Here is a 20286-nt window from a genome sequence, read left to right on the forward strand (position 1 = left end):
AAAAATTTGGGGGAGATTCACAAGGAGTGGACTGCTGCTGGAGTCAGTGCTTCAAGAGCCACCACACACAAACATATGCAGGACACGGGCTACAACAGAAGCTCAAGCGGCTCAGTGGTCCAAAGTCTTGTTTTTTAGATGGAAGTACATTTTGCATTTCATTTGGAAATCAAGGTCCCAGAGTCTGGAGGAAGAGTGGGGAGGCACACAATCCAATCTGCCTGAGGTCTAGTGTGAGGTTTCCACAATCAGTGATGATTTGGGGAGCCATGTCATCTGCTGGTGTTGCTCCAATGTGTTATATCAAGTCCAAAGTCAGTGCAGCCATCTACCAGGAAATTTTAAAGCACTTCATGCTTCCCTCTGCTGACAAGCTTTATAGAGATGCAGATTTCATTTTCCAGCAGGACTTGGTACCTGTGCACACTGCCAAAAGTACCCATACCTGGTTTAATAACCACAGTATAACTGTGCTTGATTGGCTAGCAAACTCGCCTGACCTAAACCCCATAGAGAATCTATAGGGTATTGTCAAGAGGTAGATGAGAGACACCAGACCCAACAATGCAGACGAGTTGAAGGCTGCTATCGAAGCAGCCTGGGCTTCCATAACACCTCAGCAGTGCCACGGGCTTATTGTTTCTATGCCATACTGTATTGATGCCATAATTCATGCAAAAGGAGTCCCGACCATGTATTGAGCGCATATACTGAACATAGTTTTCAGTAGGCCAAAATCGAACTTAAATAATATTCTAATTTTCCGAGATAATAACTTTTGGGTTTTCATTGGCTGTAAGTCATAATCATCAACATTAAAAGAAATAACCTCTTGAAATAGATCACTGATTGTAATTAATTTATGAGTTAAACTTTTATAATTGAATTACTGAAATAAAATTAACTTTTAAACGATATTCTAATTTATTGAGATGCACCTGTATCAGAAGCATTGTTCAGTATTAGCATAACTAATACAGTTAATATTCATTCATTATCTGTAACCGCTTATCCAGTTCAGTGTCGCGGTGTGTCCAGAGCCTACCTGGAATCATGAGGTGCAAGACGGGAATACACCCTGGAGGGGGCGCCAGTCCTTAACAGGGCAACACAGACACACACACACACACACACACACACATTCACTCAAACCTATGGTTACTTTTTGAGTAACCAGTCCACCTACCATCATGTGTTTTTGGACTGTGGGAGGATACTAGAGCACCTGGAGGAAACCCACGCAGACACGGGGAGAACACACCAAACTCTTCACAGACAGTCACCCGGAGTGGGACTTAAACCCACAACCTCCAGGTCCCTGGAGCTGTGTGACTGCGACACTAACTGCTGCACCAAAAAATATTATAAACAAGTATGAGAATATAAACATAGAATATATGACATCACATTATATACATTGTTAGAGAGTAAAAATAACACAAATGTACAGAGTAATGTTTTAGCATATTGGTTGTGGGAAAGTCTTGTGGTCATATTACCTGCATTGAAGGATTAATGCCAAACCATAAACTCTGAAATGAATTTTTTTGCTTGAACAAACCTTGAGGAGTTGAGGTTTGAATTAGTTTTTCAGTGTCTTGGAATTCATCCTTGTGGAACATTGCAGCCCTCTGGACATCCCATTTGTGGCTGAAAAGTTTGGCTTTCCCTAATACTCCCAAGTCATTTAAGTATAGTTCCACTCAGGCCACCTTACTTTCAGGATATATCAACTCAAACTATATTTTTGGACTACTGAACTCGTGAAATATTTGAAAATATCCTAATTAACAAAACGTGCCAAATCTAACCTCACTGGTTTGCTGTAGCCTTTGAGTTTATTTGTACTCTGCACTCTTCCTATTCCCTGGACAAAACATTATCATGTTTACACAGATTCATCAGGCCCATCTTAATCTCTCAGGAAGTTGTTCTCAAAATATTTTCTATTGGAAACTCCATGTGGTAAGGAAAAGAGCTTAAAGGAAAACAGTTTTATATTTGGTAAAACATTTAAAGACTACTAATTTTTTTACTTAGAAAACAAAGACAATAGGAATGCCTAAAACTACAAGATATGGGGCACCTCACACTCTTTACCTTCTTTTATCCAGTTTAACTGAGAAATCATTAATAAAACATCTATCTACCTAAACAATGCTAAGTTATTGTTATGCCATATAGTGTTACTTAGAGGTCAAAATAAGGTCGCAAACTGTAAATATAGGCACCATTTGCAAAATGTAACTATGAAATGGATCAATCATTAATGTAGGATATGACCTGTTATAACAATTATTAGTAGGTAACAAAAGAAAATGGCTAAGCTGTGGTCACATTATTGTAATTAGTGGTGTTACTCAGGCCAGCATAGGAAGATCATTTCCACGCCTGTAAAACTTGGGCTGCTTTCTAATTCACGAATTACTTCACTATACATAGCTACAACATTTAATTGAATACACTTATAGTGGTGCAGTGTTCTTTAACCCCTAAATTTAGCTCACAACTCCTTGACTAAGTACCATTTGCACGTTTTTCGTGATTTACCGTACAGCATGACCTCAGAAGTACATTTATACAGTTGAGTAGCTATCTAACCCCGAATTGTAAAACTTGAACAAAGTGACGGTGAGAGGAATTTAGTTCCCAAGTTTCCCTGCGTTCCAAAACACATACAACTGCACTACACCCACAAGACTTCAAGGACGCATATCTATTTGGGTGTAGTGTTCTTCGCGCTCTATTTGATGTGTTGTCGTACGCGGTTTGGGACACGCCCCGTAGCTTTTCCAACGGTCGCCTATTCTCCTACTAAAGGGGAGGAGGCAGGCGAGGGAGGGGCCCTGACGTCAGCTGTGGAATGAGAGAGTGAGTGTTCCGGGTCAGAAAACTGGACCAAGAGGAAATAAAGTGGATTGAGAAAATATAAGAAACCGAACCGAAACGGACGATGTGAACATCGGGATACTCGAGGGAGAAGACGATATGGGGTTTTAGTCGACGGATGAGGGAAGACGTGGCTGTAATGACGAGGAGAGGCTGGAGGAGCGGGGGGAGAACAGTTTGAAAAGTGTGTAACGCTCACGTTAACGGAGGCTCGATTGCTCGTAACGGAGAGGAGTGACTGTGAGCGGGACTGAGGCTCATGTTTGTCCGCGCTGTGTGTGAGAGCTCGCCCTGGAGCTCGTTAAGTTACTTCGCTCAGATCGGCTGCTCCTTGTTTGCGTGTTGGTTTGTTCACTTGTTTATTTGCGGCTCGTGTAAGGCTACTCTAAAGGCGAAACTCTGTGTTTAACTCCCCTCGTAGAGCGAGCGGAGTCAGGAGCGGGGCATTAATACCATAGCAGTCCGGCTGCTGCGTGTTTAATTTCGGTTTTCTCCCCTCTTCTCCTCTCTGTCCGCGTTTCCCCGGCCCGGTGTAGTGTTCTCGGCTGTGGGATGTTTAACTGTATCCCGCTGTGGCGGTGTAACCGTCACGTCGAATCGGTCGATAAACGACACTGCTCGCTGCTGTACGTGCCCGAGGAGATCTACCGGTACAGCCGCAGTCTGGAGGAACTGCTACTCGATGCCAACCAGCTTCGAGACTTGCCCAAGGTAAGAGAACAACTCCGAGAAAGAGGGAGGGAGGGGGACCTACAGGTGGGACGCGGGACACCTGACGGTGTTTTATCATTATCCAGATATCAAGGATTACGGCTGGGCTAGCTATATGGCCAAACGTAACCCATTACGATACTACTTCAGGACATTTAATACACACCGCTTGCACCTTTAACTAGTGCCACATCTAAATAGGCTATTATAATAATAATAATAGAAACGACCCCTTCTCAAAACGATCAGTCAGCACTGTGGCTGAGCATTTCTGCTTTGAAACAGTTTCAAACGGGCAGATTCATACAGCAAGGGTTTCTGACGTCACAAACCCAAGGCCCCAATCCTGTACACCTGTGGGGTGGTGCTCTTAAGCTGCAGTAGAGTTGCTGCAGGGCAAGAAAACATGGAAGTGGGGACTAATTGCATTTGACTAGATCTGTGCATCATGAATGAAAGCAAAGGTGTAGAGATATTATTATTATTTAATTTTTATAAATTGATGCAAAATAACTTCCAAACATGTACTTATGATGAACAGAGATGAGTTTTAATTACTCACGACAGGAGGGATTAATAACAGTACATAGGATCTGTTACACAAGGGAGATAATAAATAAGGAAAAATAAACCAAGTGCTTTCTAAATATCAAATAAATGTAACCAAACTGACGTTTACATTTTCCATTGCTTTACGGTTTGTTCTCCACTGCTGGATTTCTGGGTGGATATGAACATTGTTCTCTTTTTTTATTAAATGTCTGTGTGGAACAAGAAACCTTTTTAGGCATTTTGGGTGTCTCAGTGCTACATCTATGTTTAAAGTGTACCCAGTCACAGTTGGCATCCTATGCATTACTTACAGCTAAACACATATACTCTTATTCTGGAAAATGGAAGACACTCCCTCAGTTAACCCACGGTTTAATGGATAAGCCCAAACCCTTTAGTTGGGAAAATGTGCTCTAAAAATATGATGAGTGGGTTTAGCAACCTGTATTGGATAAACTCAATACATCTTATCACTGTTAATAGTTTACAGTTATTTTTAAACAACACCAGCATTTGTGGCCCTGTTGTGGTAGACCTTTTTCTTTATATTAAATGTAAATTGTTACAATTGTATTAGTGGAACATGACACTCTTTTGTATATTCATAAATATAAAAATCTGCAGACAGTGATCCTTGTTTAATAGTTACACTAAATCCATAAAAGAACACTTTGAATATTCTGAGGATGTTTTCTCACCATTTGCTGCTCTCTAGTCTGTGTTTAAAACTGTTCTAATGTTTTTACAAAGCCCCAGTATCTGTAAATCCGAATGTTGGAAAGCATGAATAGAGATGTGGATATTGCTTTATTCCTACTCCTATCCCCCACCCCCCACCCCTCAAACTTACCATTCTACCTTAAAAGGCACAGAGCGTCTGAATATAAACAAACCAGAGAACAATGTTTCCCCACAATCATAGACAGATGATATCCCCAGTGTACTCAGAGAGGCACATTTTTTTATTTTTGAAGATAACAAAGTTTATCATGATAACACAGAAGCATCATCCTGTTGCTCACCACTTTCATGGGTGTTGTCCATACTTAAATGGGACCTATTCCTTTTTTTCCACAAGTTAATACAGTTCTCTGTGATTTTAATGAAGCATCTTTAAAATGCTTTACTCAAAGTTAAGACAAGAATCAACACAGCAACATTCTTCCATTTCTAAACAGCCCCGTTCAGAACAGGTTTCAGTGCCTGTTCTTTTAAATGAGAATGAAACTGGTAGGAGTTTCGGGTTCCCAAAGGAATATCTGTAAATGTGAGCTTCTATAACATGGCCCTTGAAAAGGCTAACAGCAAGTTTCTTTTAAAAAAAATAAACACAATTAGTCTTAATTATTAATTGGATTTAATTAAATATGTTGTGGTAATTTTTATATCAGTGTTAAAACGTGGCACTACTACTAAATTAATTATTGTCAGGGCATAAAATAGCAAATTTCACAGTACTTTCAAATCCCAATGAAGGATTAAATGATTCCATGAATTATGCCTCTTTCTTTTTGCCATTGCTAACTATAAGACATCAGCCAGTTTTGAATTTAATAGTAGTTTTAATTCATAGTTTTTGACTCGTATATTTATTTTTATTACAACCTCTTACCCTCAAAATGCTTTCCGTAGTTCCTGAACTTGCCCCTGCCCATTCTGCATTTACTCAAGTGGATCGCCACATGGATGTGTTTCTTAAGCAGTGAACTCTTATATGAATATCATTGCAATTACTTGTTGAGTTACACATTTGTGGTTAATTTTTTAAAAATATTTTTTATTTTGACAGTATCAGCATCATGATTTATTTTGGCATCTTAACTTGCTATCTCAAATAATTTGTGGCATTGCTCATCCCTAGAAAAAGTACAGAGTGGGAGAGGAGGGCAGGGGCAGTGTTAGGGGGGCAGAAGATGCCAGTCTGTTTTGCTGCCAATGGAAGCTTTGTTCACATCAGAACAACTGTTTGTTAGCAATGAATGGAACACATTCAGGGGCTGTTGTGTGGTACCAGAAAATACCACAGCTCACCTGCAGCAGTTTCAGGCAGCCTGAGAAGTGCAGATTGGGGCAGGTACAGTCACTGTTTTTGCTGTGTGCGTTACACAACTGCAGCTTTTATATGACTTGCCAGTGGTGTTTCCTGCCGTGCTGAATTAGAAGTTACTTCCGTGTATGTGCTATGGCTTTGAGAGTCATGATATTGACAGAAAAATGTATTAAGGAGACATTATTGATTAGTCTGCTTTCAAGTGGTCAAGAATGTAGAAGTAATGCATGTGATGCAGACATGCTTATCTAGAACACCTGCACTAAAATCTTGCTCAGGCAGAAGGTGAATATAGCGTTAGGAATCTTTCCTGCGGACTCTTACTTGTGTAACATGTTTTTCTTCCTAGGCAGGGAAGCCAGTCTATATGTGTATGTGTATGTATATATATATATATATAACTACAATGTATATGTATATATGTATAACTACAATTATCACTAGGATAAGTGGATCCCTGGGGACTGGAGACCACTAATGTTACAGTGTGTTGTATGGAGTGAGAGTATGTGTAATAGTCATATTATGTTACATAACAACATTAATCCAGTGGGCATGTAAAAGGGGCAACACAGTTTAACCGGGCAGTGATTACTTTTTCTTTAATCTTTAATATATTTATTTATTTCTTAATTTTAAGGTGGCTTTATGACCTCCAACCTTCCTCAAGGTTTAGGTTGCTAGCACTGGTGTGAAATCTGCAATTCACCTAAATTAGACTTTATTTCAAAATGGAGGATACTGTTGTTAGTGTTCAATCTGCAACACTTTTTTGTAGAATATTAAAACCTGACACAGTTTGATACCTTATGGGAGATTCTATATACAGCAATACAGGCTATTTTCATCGCAAACAATATTTAACAAGGCATACTGCATATGATGAATGAAGCTTTAGGAAAGTATTAGAACCACCTGATGGATTTAGGTGTTGATGCTGTTGGGAAAAAAATGTCAGGAACTTCAAAGGGCACGAGCAGAGCTTTTATACCAAGCCCCCCCCCCCTTTTTTTTTTAACCAAAACTAAGGTGTTTTGGTTAATCTTTTATTTTTAGTTTCTACTGATTTAAAATGTCTAGCGGGCATTATCTCTGTCTGACTGTGGATACAGTTATGGGATTTGGGTCAGTAAAACGTACTGTCGGGTCTAAGGCTGAGAATAGAGACAGTTTCGGTTTGTTAATTTAAGTATGTGTTGTATATTCTGTTGTTGAACAGGTATGTGAACATTGTCTCTGTAAATGAGCTTATTTTCTTTCTGCATAGTTTAAATGATATACACGATAAGTCCAAAAGTGTGTAGACATCCCTTTAAACAGGTGAACTCAGCTACTTGAATGTACACTATTCATAGTGGACACAAACATTCAGTAGAGTAAACTGAATAATGTGCTGTTATCATCTTTGCATAGCTGTATAACAACATTTGGGTTATGCGTCTATCCCGTTCATGGCAGTGACACCCGAACCCCACACACACTGTTGATTAGGGGCAGTGGATGTATGCACCTGGAGCAGTGGGCAGCAATATTATAATCTAGGTGTCAGGTAGGTGTCTTGTTCAAGGGTACTTCAGGTGTGAATTTGGAGGGTGGAAAAATGGCCTTTCATTCTCAAGATGGCTTCCCCAACCTTTATGCCATGGCTGCCCTCATTGATTGTACCATAATTTACACAGAAAAACATCAAATGAAATTGCTAGATGGCTGTAAAGCCCAACCCAGCATTGGACAGACTTGCTTTATCACAGATTTTGTGTTCAATAACAAATGAAGTGTTTGAACGCAAAGGATTCCTCACTCAATTTATCCTACGTGAATTATAAAGCCTTTCTGAAGCCTACCAGAAAACGCTATTTTTATTAATGACATTGATTTCAGAGGAATTGTAGAATGGATCCTACCAATGTTTGGCCTTCTAACCTACTGTACCAGTGAAAATGTATTTGAATTCACAAAAGTGGGGGACTTTTTGTGAATAACTTCACCAGCCCATATAGCTTTCACCCTGTGTTGCAGTGATAATGCTAAATCTTGCATGCAGTGCTGTTAAATAGACCCCAGGGGCTGCTTACAGTGTTCCCTGGCATGTAAATAATCAAATCTCAAGCCTGGCTCAGTGAACTGATCTCAGATAGGAGGAGCCTTCCAGATCAGTGGAAGCCTGGAGGCTTCTGATCACAATGACAGTAACAGACTGTCTATTTTATTTCCCATTTCATCAGATTTAATCAGCGACAACACAAATCTTTAGTGGTCAGTAGCCTGATTCAGGAGTGGCTGAAAGCAGTTGTGTAAAAGTCACAGCAGTGTCTTTACTGTGATGTTTAAATCATTTCTGCAATGGGTATTCCAGGTTTTATACGTGTAACCAGCTTGCAAACACTGTGGTACAAATATAACAGTATATCTGAGCATGGTGCTGGTTACCTTGTCCTCATCACAATCATTTTTAATTAATCCTTTAATAAAGTCAGAGATGTGTGTGTTTTGATGTTTGTAGACATATAACCTGTGCTTCAAGTGGGGTAAAAAAAAAAAAATTAAATAAAATAATAATTTTCGTAATGTCCTGAAGATTTCTCCTGAAAGCATGTCAACACAGCTGCTGCCCTGCATGTCTTAGAGCAAGCAGTAACAACGATCGTTATTTTATCCTCAGTGCGTATTTTAGCCTCAAGACAACGCTATACCTTGGAATTCATCATATGTCTTCTAGAGAAAGAAAGCATTTGGAATCTGGGGTTTTGGATTAAAAGAAAATCACATCAATATCACAAGTGGTTAAGATAATGTAATTTATTTTTATTTACATGCAACTCTCAACTTTTTTTCTTCTTTTTTTTAATTTAAAAATATGTGGTTGAATGAATGCAGAGAGCTCCTAATTATTCTGCTTGTGGAAACTTGAAACTTGTGAAATTGAAAGTCTTCTGGCCACATCTCATGCATTCTCTTAACGGGCACTCTGGCACTGTTCAGAATTGCAGCTTTTAATCATTTAATAGTGGAAGTCACTTATATTAGTGGAATCATTTAAGAGTGGAAGACCTATTATGCTGTGTCCTCTTCAGGCTGTTGCGGTCATTTATTTATATAAAATCTCAATTTGTAAAGCTTTTTAAAATGGCAGCACTGATCTTGAAATATTTAGACATTGCTAGGTTACTTTGGTAAAATGTCTGCATTCATTAATTGTACCATTAATTGTTTATGCATATCAATGTTAATGTTACATTTCTCTGTACTGCATATTCAGTAATCTAAACTAGAATCTGCAGATTTGTACATAGTGCACATACCCCTATATATGTATATTATTTCTGCTCTTATACCTTTTAACATTTGTCAATTATTGTAGTACTTGCCTTATATATATTTTTTTTTTCCCCTGCTAGTTGCTCTATTAATCGTATCCCTAGATTACTTCTTTCATTTTAGCCGTCTGTAAAGCTGTACATGGAGAAAACAGACAACAGTTCCTCTAAGGAGCATGTTTTCCAGAAGACCTGTGACATTTAGATCAAGCTTTACATGAATTCTTTAGATAAGCTGGAATGTTTGCTATTGCTTAACAGAATTGCTGTCATTCCTGGCGATGTGTCTGTCTCTCTTCCCCAGCCAGACTGCTGCAGTTTTCCAGGATGAGTTAATGAAACTGTTAATTTGAAGTTGTTAGGAGTGCAAGCTATAAGACCAAAAGGTAGTCACTCCTGTAGTCACTCCTGTAACACCCCTGAGTGTTTAGGAATTTGACAAGTTTTCACTGTGATTAGGTCAAAGATGGTTCCTGGTTCCATCGAATCACACATTATCCCCTTATTGATCTTGAAAGGCTGATGCTTTTGAAGGTTCTTGAGCTGGCTAAAGTTGTACTTAGGCTTGGATTATATGACAAAAAATAAATCACAGAACTTAAAATTGAATGATACTTTATATATGTGTTCTGACAGATGCAGAGGAAATTTTGAAGCTTTGCACAAAATAATATTATTTTAATTCAGCTTTTAAAATGCTTTTCTGTTAGTGCTAGGCTGTGTTTTAGCATGTCAAGCTGATTTAGGCTTCAATCTTATAAGGGCTTCAATGATGGCAAGCCTGAATGTGTGTGTGGTGGTGTTGGGGTTGGTTGTTCCAATGAGCAGGGTGGTGGTGTTTTTCTTTTTAAACCCCTGGAGGGACTGAATATGGGTAGAATGCAGCCTTGCCTTTATTAATTAGAAATAGAATCTGAATCATTTTATTGGCCACTGTGCTTACACACAGAGGAATTGACAGTCATGTCCTGCCATCTCCAAGGATTGAACCAGCAACCTTCTGGTCATCTACATTTTAGATGTAGCCTACATTTTAGACAAAAGGCGACATGGTGGCTTATTGATTAGCACGTTCACTTCTCAGCACTGGGATCTTGGGTTCAAGTCCCATCTTGGTGGAGTTTCATGTTCTCCCTGTGACTGCGTGGGTTTCCTCCGAGGTCTGTGGTTTCCTCCCACAGTTCAAAGACATGGAGGGTAGGTGAATTGGCTTCTCTAATACCTGTGCTGGTGTGAGTGAATGAGAGTGTATGTGAATGAATGTCTGTATGTTTGTGAGTGAATGTGTGTGTGCCCAGATGTGGATTGGCACTCTATTCTGGGTGAAACCCTAGTGTCTGATGCAGTCCTCCAGGTGGACGGTCGTTCCTGGTTGAGAGTACGCTGTCCGTGTTTGGCTAGCGTGTCTCGTCCATGTGTGTGGATTAAATGTGTTGATTGTAAGGCGTCCTTGTGTTTCTAGATAGGTGCTATATAAGTGTAATGTTAAATAAAAAAATACAAATAAAACATTTGATGTTCAAAACTGTGATAAAGTATCTTTTGAGAGACTATGAAAAATATATCCTGTAAAGTATATTTTACATTACATATCATTCATATTTGGCTTTGCATAACCTTTCTCAGCAAATGCTCAAGTTCTTCAATCATCAGTTATTTGGATCTTAAAAGTAAAAGTGCTGCAAAGGGTTCTTTGAGCAATGTCATAGAATAACCACTTTAGGGGTCATAAAGGACCAAGTTGTTAGAGATGTGTGAGTGTGAAGAACATGTGGAAGGTTTAAAGAACCTTCAGTTGATGTAAAAGTACTTTACCAATTTAATTTATTAGCGAAAATGGTTCTTTATGGAATCATTGAAGAATAATCACATTAACTATGAATGTTGTAAACGTGTGTTTTCCTAATCTTGAGGTTATTCTGATGTCACAACACCACCTATGTTTATGCTAACATAAAAGCCCAAGTCATGTTTTCCTAGTTTGAGAATAATTTAATAAATATGACTAAATTATATTTTAGGTATAAATAAGCTACACATGAGCAGCAGCTGATGTTTCCAGTTAGCGTGGCATAACACTAATGCTACATCTGCTTCTGTTCTTTGCTGAACTGTGAAGAGCATTTGACATTAAAGTAGAAAAACAATAATGTATTTTCATAGAAAGCTTATTTTGGCTGTTGCAGATTTTCCAACTGACTATCAGGTCAGCTACGGACAGTTTTATTTGCTCTGCTGTTGGCCTATTTCAAATGGAGCGGATCCCAATCAAGCTCCAAATATTGACAGAGGAGGTTAAAAGGTTAATGTATGCTTGTCACTTGCAGCCAGTGTGGTGGAGGAGGGGTGAGAGAGGCTTGGCACCAAAACGAGAGGAAGTAACAGGGCGAACAGGTTCAGTGTTTGTTAGTGCTGGCTTCTCATATCATACTCTTACCTGATTTTCCATGTCTGTTCCCCGTGACTTTCTCAGTTACCTGTGACTTCTCTTTTTTTTTTTTTTTTTATGAATAATCCCAGTTCATGTGTTTCTTGAAAACTGCAAGACTTCGTTAAAAAAACAAAAACAAAAAAAAACTACAGTGTGTCTCATGTCATCCACGTGCTGTTGTCATGGTCCTTTGTTGTTTGTGTCTTGGCCGTCTGGGGAGACTTAACAATTTGCTTGGAGGGCATGAAGAACAGGATGAGTAACATTTTTCACCGACACTCATTGCACTGTTCTTTGAGCACAGATGGTCGCAATGCTCAGTGGGATTTAGTTACACAGGCCTAAAATGTGTGGTTATTTTAAAGTATAGTTGATGTGAAGCATCTGATATACATTCTAGTATATGTTCTCCAGGTGTTTGATTTCACAACCGGAATATGTCCAATGATCTCAACTGGCAGTTGTCAAATCTGATGTTTCTATTTTACACAGGAGTATAAAAGAGACTTTAAGCCTGAAAACTCATGTTGCTAATACACAGTCGAAATGATCTGTATTGTCACTATATGATGGTGGCTTTGATATTGAACTCAATTCATTCTTTATTTTTCTTTAGTAATTAGTTTTTTGAAGCATCTCATTAAATAATGGTAGAACTTGTAACAGTGGTATGTCCAAGTCCATGTTCCACACATGACGCTTTCTAAACATGTATAGAGAGAGTTAAAGGCACATCTGCTAAAACTAACTAAAATAATATTGCCATACCATTCCACTGGACGTAGTTACATATTATCCATATTACAACATACTGACATTCTTGTTCATGAAAATGTATTATAGGAGGCTAGTGCGCATAGTCGTTTTTAACTGCTTTTGACACGTGTGAATTATACAAATGTATTCATCCGCTCAATCTGGGGGCATTTACTTGATGTGCATTTCTATTTCTGTTGCAAACTAACCAAAACCATAACCCAATCAGAAAATCGAGCAATTTGTCCTACCCCAGCTCCACATAAATGCAAAAAAAAAAAAAAAAAAGGCGTGCAGCTGGCTGTGCTGACCAGGAATAGAAATGAAGGCTTATTGAGCTCTATTACCCAAAGCTTTTCATTGTATCACAAAATAAATCGATATTGTTTTATCGCCCAGCACTATTGTTACTCAACGTTTTAACTTTGCTATCACCGAGCGTAGGATGTAATCGTACAGTATTACACAGATGGTAAGATGGTAAGTACAGTTGACTAACTTAGTGATTGACTGGAAATTGTTGAGTCAAGCAGGCAGCCAGTGTTCGTAATGAATTGGTAAATTCGATACTTTTATGGAACAATAATTTATTATGGAACAATAAAACAAAAAATGCTTGAAAGAATGTTCAATAGTTTCACTTAAATGCTTTAAATGTAAACTGCCAGGAATAAACTTAGCAAATACCCAGTGTTTGGCTTTATGAACGCTCCCACACAGACTCTCAAATAGCCTATCAGATCCCTTCATAATGGACAACACTGCAAGTGACAATCAAACAGCCAATCACCTTAGCCTTCTGTTGCCTCTTGAACTCTGTGAAGTGAGTAAAGGAAGTAACTGGCAAGCACACCAGTCCTTTTTAAGGATTTGTTTTTATCCAGTTTGGCAGTGTTTATTAGAACATGCACAGTCCTGACTAAGGGCATCAAGCAGGAATATAATGCCACGCAATGATCCATGGTGTGGATACCTGGTGTGATTTTATTTATTTATTTATTTTTAATATTTGTGTTTTTTTTCCCTTCTCCCCAGTAGTGCAGTGATATGTCTGGAGATTTTAGCCTCAAGCTACTTTAGCTTTTAGCATACTATTAAAATTAATGATACCTCACATTACGCAGAGGAGACCATACTCTGCCTCATGCTAAATAAGGTCATTAAAGTGTTTGCAACTGCCAAATAAGAGGGCAGTGTAGTGACTGTAAGTTCAGTTTGATGAGCCAAAAATCTAACTAGCTGATTAGCATCAGCTGGCAACATAAACACAGACATAAAGACAGAAGACAGAAATGGTCATGAAATGGATCTGTTTGGATTTAGACCTTGTTAACTGTATCGTTTTTAGCCTCCGGAGCAAGCCTTTCCACTGAACTGTGGAGATCTTTATGTTTTAAAAATTTATTCATGACACAGGACAGTGTATCAGGTTTTTCATTATCTAGGCAGGATAATCAAAATGTAAATTTACATAGGTCTAGTGAAATCTTTTGGGGGATTTTTGCTTTAACTGCACTACATTTCGAAGTCAAATATCTTTTTACTCCACATTATGAAAATCTGCTGTTCCTTTTGATTTTTGTGGGTAAAAATTTCATGTCTGAACAAATCTCCCTGTGCCACACAACTCTCCGTGCAACACACATCGGCACTGTTGCTAGGAGATGGATGAACACAGTCACTGAACTAAAGTGAAAATGTTTCTCTGTCTAAAACCAGTAATAAAGACAAAATTTCAACTGTTGTGCGAAATTGACACTGTAAATAAACACTAAGTTCTTAGAACCATTATGAATTAACAAAATTATTTCTACGGTTTAGTATTTGACTGTGTTCATCAGTAACTAGTATTCATTCATTTACACGGTTTATGGATCTGTAGATGTCACAAATCACTCACCGGGGGTCAGAGTCAGTTGGAGATTTACTAAACAAAATACATAAGCGATGTTAAAGCCAGAAGAGATATTCCAAAACCCAAATATCAGTACAGGGAAATAAACGTGTATCATGCAAAAAGTCAGAAAAATAAAACCGTAACCTGTTATAGAAACAGGTGTCTCAGAATGGCAAAACCAGCTCAGACTTTGTTCAAATGTATATTACTATACTATATAAGCAGAAAGATTTTGCACTTAACACATTAGAAGGCTTAGAATAGTGCTCGTAACAGTGGGAAAGCTAGAACGTTTTCAGTTTCACACTTTCATTCATTGATTGTCTGTAATCTCTTATCCAGTTCAGGGTCGCTTTGGGTCCGGAGCCTACCTAGAATTACTGAGTGCAAGGTGGGAACAGTTCTGCACTTGGGAGAGTTTATTTATTGGCTGTGTTTAAGAGATGCAGTCTGATCTATGGCGTCGGATCCCATTCAAAATTCACAAGTGACGAAAATTACTTCATGTCAGGGGGAAAAACACGTCAGGCAATAAACAGTGCTCTCGCAAATGGAAAAATATTTCTTGGGAGGGAAACACACTTTGAGTGGAAAAACAAAAAAACCCACCTGGTCAAGAGTGTGCCAAACTCGCTGCCATCGCATTCTCCCTGCATGCGAGGGAACGTTTCTGTGACGGGGAAGACATTCCTGACAAAATACACCCCAAACCACAGAGGGAACAGGAAGCCATATAATTATAATAATATACATATAAATAATATATGTATTTATTACATACACACAAATACTTGAATTATACATGTTATAGTGTTGTTTACGTTATCAAAAGCTTATCAAAGCTTATCATTGTTATCAAGCTAAAATTAATCATGAAAAAAAAAATCAATACCGTTTTATCGCCCAGCACTAGGTTCGTGTCTGCGTCGCTCTGCAATTACACTGCCAAACAACTAGGGCTGAATTTCAAACATCATATTAAACCCTATGTAATACACAATGTAGTGGTTTTAGTGTTAGGAATCTTTAAAGTGTACTATTTAGGGAGTGTAGTGTAGAGGAGTTTGTATTTCAGGACTCCTTGACATGAGCAACTTGAACCATGTTCGCCTGACTGCAGACCAATCAACAGTCGTTGGTCGGCATAGACTCTGTAGCATTTCTGTGGAAGTGAGCATCAGGCTGCGCTGTCTATGGCATAGATTCAACAGAGAAGCATAAATTGGGCTTAATATTCAGGAGACAGAGACCTCTGTTGGCTTGGAAGGGCAGCAACTTGGGTGCGTGTAATAGTTGATACATCATTATTCATTGTATTTAATCTTTGGCCATTTCTGCTGTGTTCATCCATGTCAGACTAATGACAATTTATTAAAAGACTGGGGAACCAAGAGTGACACTAGCGTCTTTTCACCTACAATGTGTTAATCCTGAGCCTTTTGTACATTTTCTCAAGTGGAGATCTACAACGAGGACTTCTACTTTTTACTGGAGTAATATTTTACCCTGAATATCTGTACTTTAGTTAAAGTACATGGTTTGTGTGCTTTGTCCAACACTGGTAATTTGCATAATGTGCAGTTATATTATTTTCTGAAATATTTTACTATTGTAAAGTTTTATAATACATGCATTAATATTATAAATCTATTGTTTATCCAATTATATCGCAATTATGTTGCTCAGACCTAGCGTAGTCTAACTCTACACTTTGTCCTCATTTAGAATTCGGATCTTGCTTTATAAATATGCAACTAATCTCCAGCCCTGCAGCTTAAATTTACTGGGTTTATTTTGACTCTGCTCATGAAACACACACAACTCAATTAATTTTTACTAGCAACTGTATACTGCACAGTGAAGTGGTAATGTTGGAGTAATTCACACATTCATATTTTAACTTGGAATATGCACCAACTTAGAGTTTTGTGCTGCTGTGTGTTGTGTGGAGGTGGTTTGGACATAAAAGATGTATGAAAAAAATGTAAGATATGCAAGATGCATTTAACAAATATAAACGGGGAAACACAACTAAACTGTTTCACCATCTAGTTGAGTTTGAGGAAAGTCAAAAATACTACAAGAACTTAATGGTTATTGTTTTAACTCTAACCAAGCAGACAGTTGACACTAACTTTGTCATATGGCTATTGCATAATTTCAAGAACATAATATTACAACAAAATAATGCTTCAGTTAAGTTTTACCATAAATATAACTATTTTGAACATTTCAATAGAACCATACAAAAAATCTGCAAACATTTGGTTATTTTTTTAAACAACAGGTTACCAAAATTCAGATTTTGTATAAAATAATATTGCAAACTCATTTACCATAAAACTAATTAGCAGAACATTTTGTGTATTCATATAAACAGAAAACTTAAACCAATATGAGACAAAATAGATGGTAGGCTAAAGAAAATCATGGTATTCTTTTAGGGCCATTTCACCCACCCTTACTCCCAACCATCATCGTAAGAAAATGAATGCACTGTACTTTGAACATACAAGATGTTACAAAATTCCAATAATAAAACGAGTACTAGAAAAATAACTCGTCACCTCTGCCTTAGCGTTGTTGGCACGTTAGTGGCACAAAGCTGTCAGTGGATTTTAAGAGTAACTGTGGCTTTGAATCTTCTGGATTATATGAGATTTTGTTTGACAGGTTACAGTTTGCTGGAGGTGTGATGTATGCACATGGCCTTGATCAGTTTCTTGTAGCAGTCTTCCCCATAACACCTCAAAAAACATGAAGACAAAGCAAATTACAATGAATGAGTCACTTGAGTTTTTGATTAGGCTAGTTAAACAAGAACAAATACCTGACTAAGAACTACTTAAAATACAAGCCAAATAAGTTTTTGTAATTACAAATCACAAAGTTTCTCCAAGTGTGCCTGTGCTTTGGAATTTAAGGTTTTGTGTGTGTGTGTGTGTAGTTCTTAAAGGCTTTATGAATCCTTGTAGACCTGTTTGCCAGTTAATTCAACAAAAGTCTAAGCTGTGGTATTTGCTCTTATCAAGACAAGTCTGATCCCGAAAGGCTTATGAAGATTTCTTGCTGATAAACAAGCGCATCTTCCCTCACAATTACTTATATTCATCCACATTAAAGGTCAGTTTGAAGTTGCCGGTTAGCATGCAGTGTTCAGTCTGTGATCTCGTGGTGCTAGTCAGTGCAGGGAGGAATCATACAAGTAGGGCAGGCTGAGAGAGATGAATGGTTGATTACATCAGAGGTAGGGAATACACTGAACTGTTTTTGCCAGGCCACTGGACATTCCTAATTGCCTGTTTTTGGAAAGCGAATTGATTGCATCCATCTGCAGGTTTTTTGTATTGTTTTCATAATTTTTGTTCAGGTCTAATGTTCTTTGATTGAGGACTGTCATGTTTACCCAGTTTATCATCTTGAGGAACTGGCAGTGACTAATTGGCAGATTGCTTTGTGATAATGCATATTTTAAATTCTCCTTCTGTTCCTTCTTATGGTACACGTCCAGCGGACACTGGATGCTGAAAATATTTTTATTGATGCTGGAAGGCTTGTGGATAGACCTGTCTGTCCTGAAGTTATAGGACCACTAGTACTACTGTCTTCTAAACTTGGTTTTTAAACTGGCCCTTCAAATTAAACCTCTGAGTGAGATATGAGTGACAAAATTATTTCTAATTTACAGAAGAGATGCTAGATGGCAGATGATATAGGGGTCATATGGAATTGGTCGCTGAGTCGCTCAAGATCTGCTAAATACTCTAAATGTAAATATATTTGTGTTCAGATAGTGCAGAATGGATAGGCGAGGCTGGACATATGCTCTAAAATATCTGCATTTGATTACATTACAGCCTACTTCATGTTGTAATAATATTGAAAAGTAAATTTCTTTATAATGCTAAACCATTCAGATGGATTTGTCCTTCTTCATTTTATAAGTATTTATGTGATTTCCTCAGCACATGTTCATAAAAGATATTGGATATTTGCATTAGCCCACAGTTTACGATTTGATTTAAATTTAAATTGCGTCTTCTTACAAAATCTACATGCTTTCCAACTGAAGTTGACATGTGTTAAATCATGCTATCAGCAGCAAAGAGCATTTTAGCTGAGAGAAGTGTACATTACCGTAGCAAGCTCCGTTAAAGCATGTATATACATATATGTGCTTTATGATCTTCCTTTCAAGCTAAATGACAATTGTTCTAACTTGGCTGTAATTTGTTCCTTGCACTTTATTAAATATTTAGCTAACGTACTATGAGCCAGAAACCCAGTGCGACCTTAAGGATCATCAGTTGCTCATCAATTGTACTCTCCCACACTGTAACTAAGGTACATTAAGTTACCGGTAACAATATCCACAGCATCGATAGCCTGGCTTACTCTTTTTGTTGCCAGTCATAAAAAAATAAAATACAATATCCAGCAAGAAAAACGTCAGCTCAGTGTCACTTTTAAATCCTTTCAGGTCACAAAGCTCTAGCCACATTTCTAAAGTCCAATGTTGATCCTGGACTAGTTCTTCGTTTCTTTGGTTTGATAACGGGTGAGTGAGCAGATGAAGGCTAAGTTTGCCGTTTTGATATCTCCATGTATGCAGGAGCTGTCATTTCTATTTAGCTCTATTAGGAATGTCACATTTGCTCAGGTAACAGGAAAAGGTGCCAGATCCTTTTTCAGAGATGCATGTGACATGTGACAGAAGCACGTAAAAATGTTTTACATGGCCAGAAAAACTCCCATAAAAACCTACCAGACCATTCTCAATAGTACATTGTATAGCAATAATATAGATTAATAGTATGTATTATACGTAGCATAGTGTACCTATATATATATAATCTCAATATGATATGATCAATATTGGGTAACTGAATTTAGGCAGTAGAGTATGTGAAATATTGAATTTTATTTTATGTTTCTTATTGCTACTTCTTATTTCTTACTTGTCTTTTGTGATTAAATATTGAGATCAAGATTGATATCAGGTTTCTTTCTTTGCGGAAGAAGGAAGGCAATAACTATTGATTAAATATGGAATGGCTAAAATATCATATCTTGATTCTTAAAAATATAACAGCGCTGCAGACTACATCTTCAACACACCCTAATGTGGTGTTCTCACACATGAAAGTTATCTGATAAGCTTAAGCAGGAGTGTTAAAACAGGAGAGATAGAGGAGGACTTTGAAAGGGTAATGAAGAACTGTATACACAGAGACTCCTACCATTTCATAGTTGGTAATATGTATGATTCTTGTCTCTTGTTTTTATTTAGGAAATGAGGAAATACTACTTAATTACAGAGGTTTCTCTTTAGTCAGCGCTAAGTGTGATTAGTGTGGATATGCAAACAGTGTTTTATGTTTGCAATTTTTTACTCTGTGTAGCCATTTCCCTCTGTCAGTTGCATTGCATCTTGCATCTCTGTTTAATAAATAAATGTAAACATAATGCCACTGAATAATATTATATTTGGTGCATTTTAATACTTTAAATAAAAATTTACAAGGGAATTGTTTGGAAATTATTTGGAATAAATTGGAAAGGTGGTAGTCCAGAACTAATAATTCAACATTAGTTCATGATTATTCTGATGTGCACATGGCTAAATGCCATCAGGAATGTTGCCCAAAAACACCTTAAGCTTCGGCAGAGAAGTAAGAACTGT

General features: G+C 37.7%; 1 protein-coding gene across 1 annotated transcript in view; it reads left to right on the plus strand.

The window, feature by feature from the left end:
- Positions 1-2871: 2871 nt before the first annotated feature.
- lrrc1 (leucine rich repeat containing 1) overlaps positions 2872-20286 on the plus strand; it is a 42688-nt gene continuing 25273 nt past the window's right edge. The window contains exon 1 of the mRNA XM_066678954.1: positions 2872-3600. Within this exon, the coding sequence (XP_066535051.1) occupies positions 3442-3600 (159 nt within the window). The 5' untranslated portion in view covers positions 2872-3441. The remainder of the gene's footprint in view (positions 3601-20286) is intronic.

Source organism: Hoplias malabaricus, chromosome 8 (genome assembly GCF_029633855.1).
Source record: "Hoplias malabaricus isolate fHopMal1 chromosome 8, fHopMal1.hap1, whole genome shotgun sequence".
In the NCBI taxonomy this organism is placed as follows: Eukaryota; Metazoa; Chordata; class Actinopteri; order Characiformes; family Erythrinidae; genus Hoplias; species Hoplias malabaricus.